Consider the following 18,541-nt stretch of genomic DNA (forward strand, 5'->3'; position numbering starts at 1 on the left):
TAAAATTCACATGACCAATTATTTAGATTTTAAGTCAAAACACTAAAATTATCTTTACATTAGTGAGAAAAGAGCTGTATCTGTGGAGTACCTACCTCTATTGACTTACCTACAAGATTCCCAGAATTATTTGATGAGGTTATTTATGGGTTACTCCCCAGGAAGCTAGGAATATAGTGGATAGGTTCAAGTATTAAATCCTGTATCCAACACTTCCTAGATTTTTGATGTAAGGTAATTCACTTAGCTTCCATTTGCCTCATTTTTCTTATTTGTATAATTGGGAATATAGCACTCTGTCCTACCCCGTCAGGATTGTTGTGAGGATAAAATAAGTTAATAACTGTAAAGTGCTGAGTACAATGCCTAGCAAATGGTAGTTGTGAATCCTTTGTTCTCAAAGAGAATCAATGACATCATGATATTGGGATCAGAATATAGCCTGTTCATATCAGTCTGATATGAGTTCAGAAGGCTCTAATACATGTTGGGCACAAATAGCCCACTTGAACATTTGGGATGGAGACACCTCTAGATCTATACATTTCACATTTCCTTTGTGCTACTGTGAATCTACTTTGTTCATGGAGAATAGGACTTTAAATGCTATATTCTAATATAATTCAATTCAATTCTAATTCTAATTCAAAGGGTTGTTGGCAGTCTGGAGAAGGAACACTAGATTTGGAAGACTTAAGTGTGATCAATGAAGGAATAAGAGCTTCAAAACAATTGATGATTAAGTATGTTTCCCACTTCTTGGTAGAGAGATGGGCTACAATGCAGAAAGACATTTACAGATATGAGCAAGGTATTGATTTATTTTATTTAACACTGATTACAGGAAAGGTTTCTGGAAAGAGGGGCATATGTATGATTATATCATGAGAAGGATTCTAAATCTTATCCACTCTCAGAAAAGCCTATTTAGGCATTTAGCCGCATGTGGATAGGAAAAACTACAAAATTCGAGTTGAAAGGACCTCAGTAGCTACCTAGTCCAACTCATGTCCTGATAAGAATCTCCCTTCACAAAATACTCAACAAGATGATACCCTCTTTTATATTTTAGCTCTAATTTTGCTACAAATAATATAACTCAGGATAAATAACAGCAAACAGTTTATATTTTGCAAAGCATTTAACATACATTATCCCACATGAGTCTTACAACAACCCTGTAAGGTAGATACTGAGACTCAGACAGGTTAAGTGACTTATCCCTATTCAAGAAATTACAGTCTTAGAAGTAGGATTTGAACACAAATTTCCTAATTCCAAATTCAACAATTTTCACATTAATTTTAGTCATTACTGTTTTCCCTCATCTGTAAAATGAGGTTCATTCTGGGTTTACTTTTACTTTATTTTATTCTTTTATGACTTATTTATTAAAAAAATCATCTTTAAGGATGAAATTCATAAAAAAGAATACTAGACATATAGGGTATATTGGGAGTATCATGGAAAATGTCAAGGGTATGAAGCAAGAGACTTCAGTAACCTAAGAATCTAAGTGATTGAGTCACAGCTGTAGGACATGACAGTTAATAAATAAATTCTGAATCACAAATCAGATATACCTTGATTCATGTGCTCAGACAACAAGACTACATGGAACCTTGTGGTCCCATTCAAAGATTTAAGTGAAGGGCTTAATAAAATAGAAACAGATTTCCAAAATGTGGCTAGATGTTTCTTTCTCCATCTCAGTTTGCGTTATTTGTTCTTTCAAATTTAGCACTTAAGGTTTCTCAAACAGTTATAAAAAAGTGATAACAGTAGTACTGATTTTCAAGTTAATTCTATAACTCATCATCTATAATTTAAAAACAAAAGCAAAACCAAATATTATACATAATATAATCTTTATCAAAAGGTAGGCTTAGATTTATGTAACAACTAGATTTCTAAATATTCTTAAATATAAGAGCAGATACTGATAATTGAAGTCATTTGCTTTTTACTCAAAAATATAATTTCCAAATAAACAGCCACAGCAGTATTTGCTATAAAACTGCACATGACATGGTTACTTGATTTTTGGGGGGTTTATTTTATTGCTTACATGTGAATCACACAGTGTATCCTTATAATTCACGAAATTGCATTCATTACATTTAGTAGAGAATATGCCAACATGGATAAAACAAGAAAGTAATCTCATTTCCATATCTAACACCACAAGAAATGTGTCTTACTTCTGGAAATGGGGCTTATCTTATCTTGAACTAATAAGCAAAATCTACTATTATTGCAAAATACAGAAAGTTCTGAAAAAAATTTAAAATAAAGATGAAACACATACAAAATCAGTTGGACTCGAAGTGACAGTCAAACTTTTAATGAAACAGTCACAGGTATTAGAGACCCAGCACACACATTGCATATTCTAAATACTAAAACTACTCAAGAAAAATAATATGATACAAAATAACTGCATACATTGAAATTAGAATACTTAACAGTTTATTCGACTTAATACCTACAGGAAAAAATATCAACAAAATCAGATGGTAAACAAATTCCATACTGTCTCCAAAATGCCTTAATGATGCACATACAAGTATCTGCAGTGTTCCCGTGACACAAGAAATAAATCAAAGAAAATATCAATTCTCAGAACTTACAACCAACACCAGAGTAAGACCCAGTAATCCAGGATGTATAGGAATCTACTGTGGTGAAACCAAGAAAAACTCAAACCAACAATGGATAAACAAACTAAGTGAAAGGTGCAATAAAGGCCAATTATATTTCCAAGGGTACATGCGATCAATACATGCAGCAAATTTAAATTTCCCAAAAAAGAAAATATGTACAGCAGTTTGTATATTGCATGAGTGCAAATGAAAATACATTCGTAATTTATTATTTTCATAGATTATTAAATTATATTTCTTTTTTTCATACAAAAGCACACAGTGTTAATTTATAAAATGACATCCGAGTGGATGATGATTGTTCTGCATTCTGTCCCCCCATTTAAATTCTTAAAAAAAAAAAAAGAATGTAGGTCAAAAAATATCTTACCTTAAAAAGAAAATTAATGTGGGCAAATGGCAAAAGTACTGATGGAAAAACTCTTGTTTGAATAGGATGTCAAGCTGTAGCAGCAAAAGACTCCATAGAATATTGGAGAGGCTAATTTGTTGTCTACAACTGTGAGTACCCTGTTCACTGGAAAATGGCTGGGTTTTGAGAACATTCCATCTTGTTTTAAGGTGTCATTTCATAGGTTTAACTGATTACAACATGGGGCATGCACTACTATACTTCCAAAAAAGCATCAAGGGGAATCATTATTTTGGTTTACATATTCATAAGATTTACAGTGACTTTCCTTATTTTCTCTTCATTTTTCCAGTAGAGCCTAAATAATACACACAAATTCACATGAACACTTTATTACAATTTTCTAAATTAAAATATTAAGTTCCTTTTAGCCTTTGAGATGCTTATGCTGCTTCATGTAAATGGCAATGTAGGCTGAAAAATCTTCCACTCAAGGTACTGGACTGTGGAACAGATGATTTTTAATCTTCTGAAAAGAATTTCAAAACGGACCATGAAGAAAAAAAGTGTTTATTAAGACCCAGTGCCAAGGAATTCACCAAAATACATACCCATTTTAAATATTATCAAAAGCATGTCAGTATGCATACACTGTAACATTGCTATTAGCAGAAATATAAACCTATGAAATTCAGCACACTTGTTCTCTAAAACCACAGGGTAGTCTAAAGTAAGTCTAAAAAACCAGATGTATGTCAGTACATTTGGTTCAAATCTTACAAAATAAACTTTAAATCAACATTAGGGAATGTTGAAACTGTAGGACTGATTAAAAAATAATCAATATGTAAAATGTTACTGTAAATTTAAATATACTATGAAGAGAAATGTATAGACTTCTCACTTTTTGTATTTGTGAATTCACAGGTGAACAATTAACTTCTTAAAAATGTCTTTCTATACTAAATATATCTCTCTCAATTAATGGAGCCGCAGCAAACTACAACTGCAATTTCAAAGCATGGCCCATCAACTATATATATATATATATATATATATATATATATATATATATATATATATATATATATATGATGTGAAAAATATTGCACAATTTGGTGCTCTAAGAAGTTGCTTTATGCTTCTCAAGAACAGTTAAATTTTTAGCAGAAAACAATATAGCAGTACCAGATTTGTAAAAGTATATTTTATAGTTTATAGCCTTTGACCACTATCACTCAAATGTAATTTGTAATTGTAAATAAGCATTGGTGGTTTTTTACAACTTATTCTAAAGCAGAGAAGAATAAGCCACCAAACACAAGCTTCCACGTTAGTGAGCAAATATACTTCTTTACTATTCTATGTGACAGGAAGCCAAAGCCATTCTTGCTAAAACAGTTCTTTATAAGATTAAGAAATACATCATATATATTCTCTATGTTAGTAAATTTCCTTTCCTATTTGAAAAAATAACAACTTGCATTTGAAACAAGCATTTCTGAAAAGTTTAAAATGTACTATAGAACATGTAAAAACTTTACTTGCTCAACTTTTAAAACCAATATTCAAATGGAAAAACAAATTGGCATGACAAATCTGTATGCTCCAATGTACTTGAGAGAATACAGTTTAAAAATGCCCAATTTGCTCCGGCAATCAATCATTTGGTTCAACTTTAGTTTCATAATTATTTTGAATAAATATTTTAACTGGGATGAAGCAAATTAACCCTAAAAACTGATTTTGGCCTTGATTTTCAACTTTATACTAAATATGATTCAGCAGACTCCATAAGACTCAATACACACAGAGATCTGGAAACTTCATCTCATAAACTGGGACAGACTGGTACTGGGCATGTCCAGATGTAATGGTTAATGTTCCTGATGGACTCGGGGGAGGACTGTAAAAGAAAAAAATTAATCATCAGTACATATATTTAAAATTGGCTTTTTTTCCCTACTAGAGAATTTTATTTTCAAACATATCACTGAAATGGCCTTCCTAATTAGATTACAGAGAATATGATATTTTTCAGAAAAAAGATGGCACTACTACTCAACTTATTACTCTAAATTGAAATTCTAATATTCAAGTCCAAACACCTGATAATTCAAAAGCTACTGTACTTGGTTCCCTAGGTCAGACTTAAATAAAAGACTTATGCTTAAAAAAAAAAAGCATTTTGGCTTACTCAGTTTCAGCAAATTGAAGCAGGAATATTATGTACTAGACTATGATATTTTTTAAAAAAGTATTCATCTCACTAAAGACAGAAGCTTAAGTTTGTACCTCAACAATTAAGAGTATGTCTGCCACAGAAGAGCAAGAAAAGGGCAATGGAAAATATAGAATATAATCACTATTCAAAATAGGTAGGGATGGAAAAAGTGAAGAAATAATAGATGAGAAGGAAAGTAAATCTGCTGAAATTCTATTATATGCTATTGGGTAGTCTGTAATTTAAAAAAAATTCTGGAATGCTAGAGGACTTAAAAAAGTACTCAAAGTATGAATAAATTGTACTATATATATATATATATACATATATATATATATATATTACTATATAGTACAGTATAGAATGAAGAGTAGATGGTTCAAAATAAAAGTCATACTTTTATCTCATACTGAATTTGAAACCCACTATAGTCAAGTTAAGACTTTAAAGTGATTTTCACAAGTTTTATGTCTCCTATTCTGTCACTGAGCATCTAATTTTCTAGAATCCTACTATCTAGAAAAAAAATGAGACAACATATGTAAAGCACTCTGCAATACTCAAGAATTTTGATTGTTGGCTAGTCCCAGCTTTGTCATTACTAAAAATTTGATAAGCATGCCATTTATATAAAAGAAACAAAAACTATAAAAAGCAGATATGAGGTAGGTAAGAAAAATCTAAGGCTATTTTAGCATAAAAGCAACGGGTTTACACATCCTAATAAGCCAGGGAGTGACATGTTAATATGAATTATAAATTCTATGATTTTATTTCATCCCTTTCAATCCATCTGTCAAAAAAAATCAGTTATTTGAGTCATAATATTTATCTTGATCATGCTAAAGCCCTGTAGTATGTAAGATGGCATTATGCTACCTGTTAACAGTCCCCAAAGCCTTTGCAAAAAGCTAGGGGGGAAAAAATCACAGAAGCAAAAGAGAGTGGCAAAGTAGAAAAAAAGAAATATTTATTCTGGAAGAAAATGCTGACTTCCATTTTCTTAAAAGTTACCACAACTGTTTAAATTCTGCTTGCCATAATTTATCTCAAAAAAAAATTTGTATATTCCACCAAGGTTTTAAATTTGTAAATCCTTACCGTATGGTGAGCTCCAGTATTTGTGCAAGTCTGTCATGAAGAAAATTTGCCTATGAAGGGAAAGAGAATAACGGAGAAGAGAACATTAAAAATTCTAAACAGAGCTGAGCATTTTTCAATGACTTGTATCCTTACACATAAGCCTCATGTAAAACAGTAAGATATAGGTGCTTCTAAATCCATGTGTCAAAATACTGATTTGTAAGTGACGAATGGGTAAGATTCTCAAATTTTTTTTCTGGTTTCTCTACTTACACAGTAACTGCAACATTCAACACTGTTGTGATGCAGTCTAACTTGAGTATTAGTCAACTCTATTGGAATAAAGTCAAGTCCATACTTCACAATGGCCACTGATGAGCTGATGAGTATTCAGAGGACAATTGGGAAGGTACAGAATTTCATGATCATGCATTGGGAGGATTCATTGAAAGAAATGAAAATATTCAGCTCAGAAATGAGAAGACTTAATGAGAACATGATAGATATCTTCTGGAATCTGAAGGGCTATAATGGGGAATAGTGTTGCATAGGAGAGTACTGAACTTGCAGACAGAAAGACCTGAATTTGAATCTTACCTCTAATACTGTGTGGCCATGGCAGCAAGTAACTTAACCTCTCTGAGTGCCAGTTTCCTCATCTGTAAAATAATATCTACAGTACCTACACTTCAGGGTTATTATAAAACAAAGGATCTACCATATAAATGCTTTGATTATAACAACTTATTAAGTTTGGCCCCATAGAACACAACTCAGAGGAATGATATAATTTGCAAAGAGGCAAATTCAGACTTACTGAAGGAAAAACTCTCCAAAAAGTATTTACAAAAGCAGAAATGGATATCTTGGAATGTTGAGTCCCCTCCTCCCCCCAAGTGGTTATTGAACAAAGGCTAGATAAATATTTATCAAGGATGTTGTAAAAAAGATTTTTGATCAGTTTTCAATTGAATATCAAATAAAATCTTTATAATTGATGGCATTAAACTTAATTTATCAAGTGAATTAGTACATGAAAAATATAAGTAGCTTTCACTAAAAAGGTTTAAAGTAAAAAAAAATTGCAAAATTTCATTTTCTTTCCTCCCTTTTAGTATATAGTAACATCAAGCAATAACTTCAAGAAAATCATTTTAAAATATATTAGAAAAAAAGACTAGGTTGGGAGTCAGGTGACTAGAATTCTAGTCATGTAAAAAAAAAAGGCTTTGTTTTAGGCAATTTATTTGACCTCACTGAGATTCAATTATCTTACTCTCTCATGCTAGCTAGGAATCTTAGAAATCATCCTGTGCAACTTTTATTTTTCATTTAAGAAGCTGAGACCCAATGAGGTCAGTAAATAGTGCTTTGAACACTAATATTGTAACTACATATTCAGGTTCTCTCCACCACACCTTGAATGTAATAAGCACGTCATGGCTAGTGACTGACTAATACATCTATAAAATCAATGTATAAAATTCCTAGATCTATAAATGTTTAAAAATTGGGAGCCATTTGTACAGCAAAATGCTGCTTATAGAATTCATTTCAAAAGGAATATTATTTCCTGATAAAAAATGGAAATACAAATTTCATAATATAAAATAATAACAAATCTGCTTTATCTACATGTACAACTTAAATAATTCCTAAATAGTTCCTTCCTAATTACTCAGATGGTTATGTGATTTCATCATTTGAGATAGTCCCTGAAGAAGATTGTGGACCACACATACAACAACTCTCATCTATGTCTTCTTATGAATTCACAACAGGGTGAATTAGAAAAAACTATATCTGTGCTTTTCCCTAGAATTATGAGAATAACAATGTATCACTCTGTCTATTTTTCAACTCTTGGTATGACCATTCCACGAGCCTGTCTTCTCTTCCTAACATATAATTCTTTGATGACATATTTAATTCTGGTCTTTTTCAGAGTCTACCATTTTTTATAGTGTGCATATGTTCACACAAACATATGAATAACTATATACTCATATACACATCCCCCTTTATCTCTCAACTGCCCCATAGGATCTACAGCTATTTCAGGGAATTTAGATTTCAATTACTTAAAAACATTTTTCTGAGAGAGGGATCACAGGATTAATTGGATTACCAAAGGGATGCATGAAAAAAACTTAATTTAGGAAGCCTTACATAGGTTGTCTGTCAAAATAAACATGGACATCTAGGTTATCAGATATTTTTCATCTAATTCTTTCTAGTTTGAACTCCTTTTAGAAATCCTTCAAAAGGCTCTGCAATTATTGTAGGTGGGGTGTAATATTACATTATCCATAAATGGGAGCATTTGGAACATCTCATTATTCACAGAAAATGAATTTCTGTCATCAAGTAGCAAACACTGTTAGCCATATATAATATCTCCTTATTCTGCCTCACCTGATGTTTATGGTAAGAGAGTCATTTTTGTTAATGCATCTTCCAAGGAATTTTGAATGATTTTGAACATATCTTGTAAAAGTCCTGGTATGATGGCATTTTGATATACCAAATTAAAAAGACTTTTAATGAAAAAAATGCAAAATGGGATCTACATTTTTCTGCTATTGTGAAACAGAAGATGTAGTCCACTGTTATATTTCACTTGCAGAAGTCTCTTTATTCATCATTATTAATACTCTCAATGCAGATACTTTCATTTCATGTATAAATGACTTTCAAAGATTTTATACATATAGAAAAGGCATATAATTTAGTAGTTACTGAAGTTCTCTAGCCTATTTTTTCCTTAGGATCAAGTATGGATATTTTCTCCACAGTTTGGTATCTTCCCCTCCTTCAGAAACATTGAGTATAAGTCACATGTCTTCTATTCACTTTTAATCCAATCCTACTGATTTTTCTATCTTTGTTCTTTTTTGTCCCTTTTCTAACTACTCTATAAAGCATATTCTGGGTGATGAAGTTAGGGGCTTAAGAGAGGTGGTTCCTTTGGCCTTGATGGAGAGACCAATTTGATATATTTTGTTAAAAAATATTTTCTATTTTTCTTCTGTTTTGTAGTTCTCTGCCCTAAGGAATCACACTTTGCTTATTCGATAGATATTCTGCCCAGATTTCTTTAAATAGCTTTAACTCTCCATTGCATCTCTCTGCTTTATGAAATGATACATTTTTTTCATAAGATTTTAGAAATCTTATAACTCAGCATTACATTTGGCTGCCATTTCTCTAGAAAATAATTCAGATGTTTATGAATAACCAAGAAACTTTCTGAGCTCATTTGTCTCTTTATCATATTAATTTATATCCCTTCAGCCTCTAAATAAATCAGAATCAATGCTGCTATTTACCAATTTTGATTCAGGTTTTTTCAACTCTACAAATAGTTTTCTCATTATTATTTCACAATGTTTAAAAACGAATTCTGATTTTATGGCTGATGAATCAATGATTTGACTATACAGACAGTTAACTTGGAGGTTTTGCTCATTAATTGATAACTAACATTATTTTGCAAAAAAATGCATCCTTTGTTCTTCTTGAGATTAAGTGGCTTACCATTTCCAATATTAATCAATTCTTTGGTTGAAGAAAGTGTTCATCATCTAAAGGTGTGAGGTTTCTATAAAATCTTTGACCCTTCTTATTTCTCTCTTTTTAAGATTTAAAAATTTGTTTGTTACATTGAAATTCAGGTATTTTTCCTCTCACCTCCTGTACTAGAGAAGATATTATTTGACAGACATGCATGTATATATAAAATTAAGTCTTGCTTGTTTCTTTCTGTGAAGGTGAACATATACAAGTCATTCTTCAAACAATATTTCTGTTGCTATATAAAATATTCTCTTGGTTTTGCTCATTTTACTTTATAATTTCATTAAGTCTTTCCTTAGTTTTCTTACGTCACTGTAGTATTCCATAACAATCATATGCCATAACTTGTTCAGACCTTCCTCAAATGATGGGCATCACCTTGATTTCGAGATCTTTACCACCACAAAGAGAGCTGCTATAAATATTTTAGAACACATAGGTTCTTTTCCTTGAAACAATTATTAGGAGGCATTTTGCTCAAATGTATGCCAACAAATTTAACAATTTATGTGAAATAGAAGAATACTTACAAAAACATACTCTGCCTAGACTTAGAGGAAGAAATAGAATATATAAACTTTTCTTAGAAAAAGAAATAGAACATGCCCTAAATGATATTCCTAAGAAAAGTGAATGCTAACAAACATTTAAAGATCATCTAATTCCATTATTAAATAAGTTATTGGTACAATAACAATTGGTAAAGGAGTCCTGGCCTCTTTAATTCCTAATTGTTTCTCTACAACTTCACCTTTCTCATCTCTGCATTAAAGTCACTATCAGAGCATATGTTAACTTAATTTGGAAGATCTTAGAAGAACTTCACAGAACTTCACGACCACTTCATTTCCAGCAATATAAATACAGTAAGCTCCCTTTATCTCTGTTTTTGTTTTATTCAGTTTCAATTATCCATAGTCAACTCAAAGCCTCTCCTCACTTTCTTCACTTTCATTTTTTAAAGTTATTTTTTGTGGGAGCAGGTTAGGAAGCTGCTGCTAAGGTGAGGGAAAGGAGTGGGTAGAGAAAAGCACATACATATTGTATCAGCAGGTGCTCACTTACATTGGCAATTTCAGTCATCTGCAGTAGGTTTTGAAAAGCATCCCTGAGAATAAGGGGCCCTACTATATAAATAATGTCAACCAATATAAGTTTCTTTCCACTTAGGTGTAACTTCTTTCTTCTCATTTAATTATTAACAAGAATATCTTCTAACAATACATCCAGTCACTGATCAGTTAGTATGCTAATAATAAATTGAAAATTTATTGACAATCTAAAGATTGTGCAATTCTTAGCTTCCTCTTCTACCATCAAGGCAGAAGTCAAGTGAGCTATACAGGAAAGGTCATTTTAAATCTATAGGCTGTCATAATCATGGGGGCGGGGGATTAGGGGGGAATCCCACTCTGATGCCCAGCACTGCCACGAAAGTGTGGATATAGTCAAAACCTTTTTAATTCAACTGAAAATATTAGGAAATAATATTTTCTTCTTGTTAAATTCTTAGACTTTTCTCTATTTAAAAGTGTGTAGACAACTTTCCTCAGGAAAATGGACGAAGGGTGATAACCAAACTTAACTCTTATGGAGAGAAGATCACAAGATAATGCACCCTTGCTCTTAAGTGAGCACAATATAATCAACTAAGAGCAATGTTATTTCTTGTATTTGAAGATTAAGACATTGAACAAAGGGAAGAAAGACTTCAACTTTTGAGGTTAAGGAAGAACTCAAGTAGGTCTATTGTGGAATGTTAATCCAAACAATATTTTAACTTATTACTTTTTATGTTTTTCAAAATTCCAATACATGTTATCTAGAGGTACTGGAGCTTGGGGTAGAGAACATGTCTAAGGAAGGGAAAAAGGATTCAGGGAGGCTATGCCAGTTTGGACATTTCTCTTTCTAGGATAGATATACTTGGTTATGGAATAATGTTGAATTAAATAAAATTACTTTTGACAGACTTCTGCCTAAAACAGAGTAGAATATTAATATTTCTTCTTCAATATCTTGGGTTTTTGAAGATTAGAACAGCAAAAGTCCAGACTAGCTAAGTAAGGAGAGGCACATCAACAGTAAGCTGGCTGAATGGTGATGCTTTTTTGAGGGTATATGGCAACTTAGGACAATGAAAATATATATGCTTCTACCAGATTCCCTAATTGTATTTCATACTGAGTAATTTTATCAATTTGATTTTAAAGGATTTTAACAAATACAGCAATAATTAATTTTCTATATGATAATGAAATTTCCATGTCCTCTCAGTTGCATAGTATAAAGGATTGAAGGATGTCTCTCTCTGGGAGAGGAAGGCTATTATAAAATATTTTATCAAATATCAAATATATTATCAAAACACAAGCAAAATATTAATGGTTACAATGATTATTGCTATTTTAGAGCAAACATGTGACTCCTATAGTGTAATAAGCTTCCTATCAGGAGCTTTCTAATTCTATTTCTAATCAGTATCTTCTCTAACAATTATAACTGTTTGGGGCAGTATGAGGTTACCTAACTAGTCCATAATCATAGACCCAGAATGTGTCAAGAGGTAAGGCTTGAATCCTGATTATTACTACCACTAATAATTCACATTTTAAGGGTTTTAGGGTTTACAAAGTGATTTTCTTAGAATGATATCTGAACTGCAAAAATCACTAGATCAACTGGCATCATTACCTGGCTATATTACATCACATGTTATACACTGACAGCACTGAAAAGAAAATCTGATGAGCAAATTCGACCCTCAAGAGAAGCATAAAAAGATAAAATGAAAACTTAAGGGTTTCAATTAGGTTGAATTGAGTGAATATATTCATGCCTGGGAAGGTGATAGCTGAGAAACTTAAGATATATATGATACCTAAGATACTTACAATACTCAAGATACCTAAAATACTCAAGATATTTAAAAATTTTATCACTATTAGGATGAGTATACATAGAAGAGAGTAAGCTGAATAAGTTGGGCTGATATGCTCTTCCCCCCTCCAAAATCAAGAGGCAGGAAAGGTGTCAGAGGACACAGAAGAGAAGGGGGAATAAGAGAAAAAGGGGTGGACAAAGAAGAGGACAAATTCAGGAAGACAGTGGTTGGAAGCAAAAATTTGTGAACAGGAAAGGCTAAAAGGAGGAGGGGAAGGGAGAGAGAAAAGAGTAAAAAGGAGAAAATTAGATGGAGAAAAACATACAATGAGCAATCATAAATATGAATGAGAATGGGAAGAATTAGCCAATAAAAAACAGAAAAGGATAATAGTAGTGGATTAAAATCAGAATCCTACAACATGCTGTCTACAAGAAATACATTTAAAACAGAGGGATACAACACAGAGTAAAAGAAAGGGGCTGGAGCATATTCTATTATGCCTTAACCAAAGTAAAAAAGAAGTAGCAACAAAAAAAAAATAAAAACTGATCTAAATCAAGTGATAAGGAAGGAAATACATCTTGATTAAAGGAATAGACAATGACACAATATCAATATTAAACATATGCACCAAACAGCATAGCATCCAAATTCCTAACGGAGAAATCACATAATTTATAGGAGGAAATATATAGTAAAACATTACTAGTGATAGACTTAAACCTCCATCTCTCAGAAGTAAATAAATCAAACCAAAAAATAAACAAGAAATTAGTTAAGGAGGTAAAATAGAACTTTAGAGAAGTTGGATATGAGAAAACTGAGTAGGAATAGAAAAAAATATATACCTTTTTTCTCTGTAGTATATGGCACCTTCACAAAAACTGATCATTTAATAGGACATAAAAACCTCACAACCAAAATATAGAAAAGTAGAAATATTAAATGCATCCTTTTCAGACAATAAAGCATTAAAATTACATCCAAAAAAGGAAGAAAGACTAAAAATTAATTGAAAACTAAATAATTTCAGCCTAAAGAGAGAATGGTCTGAAGAATAAATTATAGAAACAATCAATAATATCATTAAAGAAAATGACAATTAGGATACAACAAACCAAAATATATGGAATGTAGCCAAAGCTGTATTTAGGGGGAAATTTAAATCTCTAACTGCTTACAATAATAAAATAGAGAAAAGATTAGAATGATGAAATTGTCATGCAAATAAAGCACATTAAAAATTCCCAATTAAACACCAAATAGGAAATCCTGAAAATCTGCTATATTCTTCCATTTTATGGGGGCGAAATCCTAAAAAAAATCAAAGGAGAGATAAATAAAATTGAAAGAAAACTAATGAATTAATAAATACAAAAAGAAGTTTGTTTTATAAAAAAGTATCAAAAATGAAAAAGCCAAAATCACAGCCAATAAAGAAATTAAGGCCAACTGTTGAAAGTTATTTTACCCAATTACATTCCAATAAATCTGACAAATTAAAAGTTATTTACAAAAATATAAACTACCCAGATCACCAAAAGAGAAAAGAGAATACTTAAACAACTCCATCACTGAAAAAGAAACTGAATAAGCCATCAAAGAATTCCCTAAAAAAAAGGTTCCTGGCTTAGATGGACCCACAAGTGAATTGTACCAACCATTCAAAGAACCAACTCCAATACTGCATAAAATATTTGAAAAAATAAGAGAAGAAAGATCTTTTCCAACATGAATATGGTACTGATACTTAAAGCACAAAGAGGTAAAACAGAAAGAACATTGTAAAACACTGATGAAAAAATGTTATATTCTGGCAAAGGATTATAGCATTATAGCACAAGGATCATGTACCATGACCAGATGTGTTTAAACCAGGTATGCAGAGATGGTTAAAATGGCAAAGTATCAGTGTAAAAGACCATATCATTAACAAAATCAATAGAAACCATATGATTATCTAGGAAGGATGCATGAAGAAAAAGCTTATGACAAAATAAACTACTCATTTCTTATTAAAAAACATTAGAAAGCATTGAAAAAATGGGACTTTCCTTAAAATGATAAATGGCATCTATCAAATATACCATCCGTAAATCTCTAATGGGGAGAAAACAGAAACCTTCCCAATAAGATCAGAGGTGAAGCATTACTTTATCATCACTACTATATAATATTGTACTAGAAATGCTAGTACAATTAGCAATAAGAGCAGAAAAAGAAATTGGAGTAATTAAAACAGACAATGGAAAAACAAAGTTATCACTTTTTGCAGATGATATGATGTTATACACAGAGAACCCCAGAGAATCAACAACAACAACAAAAAAAATCTAATAGAAATAATTAGCAATTTAGCAAAGTTTCAGGATACAAATCATCAGGATTTCTTTTTACCACCAACAAAGTCTAACAAAGCAAGAGACAGAATAGCAAATTCCGTTAAAAATAACTAGATATCATAAAACACTGGAGGGGTTACCTTTCAAAACAAATCCAGCAACTATTGTTAATGTATAGGCTTAGTCAATATAATAAAAAATGCCAATCTTGCCTAAATTAATTTACCTATTCAATGTCATAAACTATCCCAAAATTATTTCACAGAGCTAGAAAAAAAGTAATACAATTCACCCAGAAGAACAAAAGGCCAAGAATATTAAGGGAAATAATGAAAACCAAATATGAATGAAAGAATCCTAGATATATCAGATCTCACACTATTCTATAAAATAGCAATCATCAAAACAATTGGGTACTGGCTAAGAAAGAGAATAGTGGATTAATGGAATAGGTTAGGTAATCAACACACAGTAGTTAACGATTGTGGCAATGTAGTATTTGATAAACCCAAAGATTTAAGCTTTGGGAGGAAGAACTCAATATGTGACAAAAACAGCTGGGAAAACTGAAAAAAAAAAGGAATGCAGAAACTAGGAACTGACCAACTTTTCAAGGCATATAAAACAAAATAAAGTCAAAATGGCTACTAGATTTAGAAATAAAGGATGGCACCATAAACAAATTAAGAGAACATGGAAAGTTTACCTGTCAGTCTTATGGATAAGGGAAGAATTGATGATCAAATAAGACATAGAGAACATTGTGAAAAATGAAATGCATAATTTCAATTTTGTTAAAATAAAAAGGTTTTGTACAAAAAACCAATACAACCAAGCATGTAAGGGAAACTGGGAAAACAATTTTATAGCAAGTGTCTCCAACAAAGGCTAAATATCTCAGATATATGGAGAATTAAGTCAAATTCATAAGAATACAAAGCATTCCTCAATTGAAAAATGAGCAAAGGATATGAACAGATAGATAGTTCTGAGAGGAAGAAATTAAAACTATAAGTCATATAAAAAAATTCTCCAAATTACTCTTGGTTAGAGAAATGCAAATTAAAACAACTCTGAGATACCACCTCACACTTTCCAGATAAGTTAACATGATTAAAATGAAAAAAGTTGGAGATGTGGGAAAAGTGGAAACTGTGAATTGATTCAACCATTCTGGAAAGTTCATAAAACTATGTATAACCTTTGACCCAGCAATTCCACTTACTAGGTCTATATCCCAAAGAGAAAAGAGAAAAAAGTCTACCTGTACCAAAATACTTTTAGCAGCTCTTTTTGTAGCGGCAAAGATTTAGAAACTGAGGGGGCATAAATCAGTTGGGGAATGGCTGAACAAGTTGTAGCACATGGTTGTAATGAAATATTATTTTACCATAAAAAATGATGAATAGGATGAATACAGAAAAATCAGGGAAGACTTCTATGAACTGATGTAAAATGAAGTGAAATGAGCAGAAAAAAGAAAACACTATACGCTAATAGAAATATCATACAATGATCATCTGTGAAAGATTAAGCTATTTTCAGTAAAACAAGTTTTCATCATAAGGAGCTTATAATGAAAAATGCTATCCACAGCCAAAGAAGGAATTGTTGGCAGTCTGACCATAAATCAAAGCATGCTATCTTCCATTATATTTCTTTCATGAGTTTTCTATTGTGTGATATGTCATCTGTTACAGCATGAGTAATATGGAAATATGTATTGCATGAAAACACTGGTATAACCTTTATCAGACTGTTTATTGCCTTAAGGAATGGGGAAGAGAGAGAGGGAGAGAATCTGAACTATAATAAAATGTCAGAAAACAATTGTCAAAAATTGTTTCTATATGTTTTTTTAAGTTCAATTAGAAAATATTTTTTCACAAATGAAAATGAATTTGCAAGTCATCAAATATAACACTTTATAAATGGCATATCTTTTAACCCAAATGAATCAAGATTGAGAAACATGCTTGAATTTTGTTCTTTAGGCATCTTTAACGTTCACTATGCTTTGTGTCTTCCCTTGAGAACCCCTTATGTTGTATTTCTGGTTCCACGGCAAAACTTTTTTTTTAAAGCCTTACCTTATCTCCTAGAATTAACGCTATATATTGGTTCAAAGGCAGAAGAGCAGTAAAGGGCTAGGCAATACAAATTAAGTGACTTGACCATGTCACACAGCAAGTAGTTTCTGAGGCCAAATTTGAACCCTAAGATGAGCTCTAAATCCACTTAGCCACCTAGCTGTCCCCTTTACAGCAAAACTTAAAGCTGAATTCAATTTCTATACAATTTCATCAGTTCTATTTGGAATTTCTCATTTGTATTTTTACTGAATATTATATATTATTTAAAGAGAAAAAAAAAAGAACTACTTAAAAAAGGTTCTGCCATTATTCCAAAACACAATTGTGCTCACTTTAGTTTCACATTGAGCTGCAATTTCTTCAAAAGGTGCTTTCTGAAACTTCTCAATCACAAGGCGCCTCTTCTCTTTTTCTTGTTCTTCCATTCCATTGGTATCTTTAAAAATATAAAAATGGATCAAGTTACAAGTTAGTTACCTCAAAAGCACCTTTAATAGCAATACATTTCTCACAAATATAGTAACATACATGATTACTGTTAGGAGCTACACTGATTTAAAAGTGGGGCTGAGATTAAAAGATAACAAACACAACATCCCTGAAATTTCTCGCAGATTGCAACTAAGCATAGGAACATATTTAGAAGGCTTATTAGGTAAAAGAGTAGACTACAAATAAGGAGACTTGAATGGTAAGTCCTCTTCTGCACCAGGTTTACATTTTTGGTTTATCTACTAAATTTATAGACATTTTACTTCCAGTTGTGATCCAACCTGTGTTTTCAGAGATGTGGACATCTCCCCTACCACTGTGGATACCAAGTCATTCCTACTTTTCCTGCTGCACATGCTGCAGGATTTTTGCCTATAGACTTCCTTAAATCCTTCATAGGGTTATACTGTGAGCCTTTACTTTAGATTTCTTAATATTACAAAGATATCAGTACACGAAACAAATCAGGAATGAATTTTTTTACTACCATAACTGAATCTATTTATTATTATGCTTCACCACACAGATTAAGTTTGTATTTCAGTTTTAAAGGTTATAATCATCACTAGTGTAATGATGGCATTTTAAGTTTTGTAAAGTGCTTTACAAAAAAAAAAAACAAATTATTTTATCCTTGATAACCTTAGAAAGCACGTTTTTATGAACATGAGGGAGATAGTAGCCAAGTGACTTGCCCAAGAACATAAAGATACTCAGAAGCTGAAGCTACCTTGTTTTTTCCTGACTTCAAGCCAAGTTCTACACTGATCCACCAACTACCTGCTTAAGTAGAGTAAATGAAGTAGAGATATGGAATTGAACTGATTTA

General features: G+C 31.6%; 1 protein-coding gene across 5 annotated transcripts in view; it reads right to left on the reverse strand.

The window, feature by feature from the left end:
* Positions 1–2,328: 2,328 nt before the first annotated feature.
* EFR3A (EFR3 homolog A) overlaps positions 2,329–18,541 on the reverse strand; it is a 158,049-nt gene continuing 141,836 nt past the window's right edge. For 3 of the 5 annotated variants that reach the window (XM_007488344.3, XM_007488346.3, XM_056823076.1), the window contains 3 exons: positions 17,553–17,656; positions 6,341–6,390; positions 2,329–4,921 (listed from right to left, as the gene is read on the reverse strand). In XM_007488344.3, the coding sequence (XP_007488406.1) occupies positions 4,816–4,921; positions 6,341–6,390; positions 17,553–17,656 (260 nt within the window). In that variant the 3' untranslated portion in view covers positions 2,329–4,815. The remainder of the gene's footprint in view (positions 4,922–6,340; positions 6,391–17,552; positions 17,657–18,541) is intronic. The other 2 variants (XM_056823078.1, XM_056823077.1) reach the window with 1 other exon arrangement.

The sequence above is a fragment of the Monodelphis domestica genome, chromosome 3 (genome assembly GCF_027887165.1).
Source record: "Monodelphis domestica isolate mMonDom1 chromosome 3, mMonDom1.pri, whole genome shotgun sequence".
In the NCBI taxonomy this organism is placed as follows: domain Eukaryota; kingdom Metazoa; phylum Chordata; class Mammalia; order Didelphimorphia; family Didelphidae; genus Monodelphis; species Monodelphis domestica.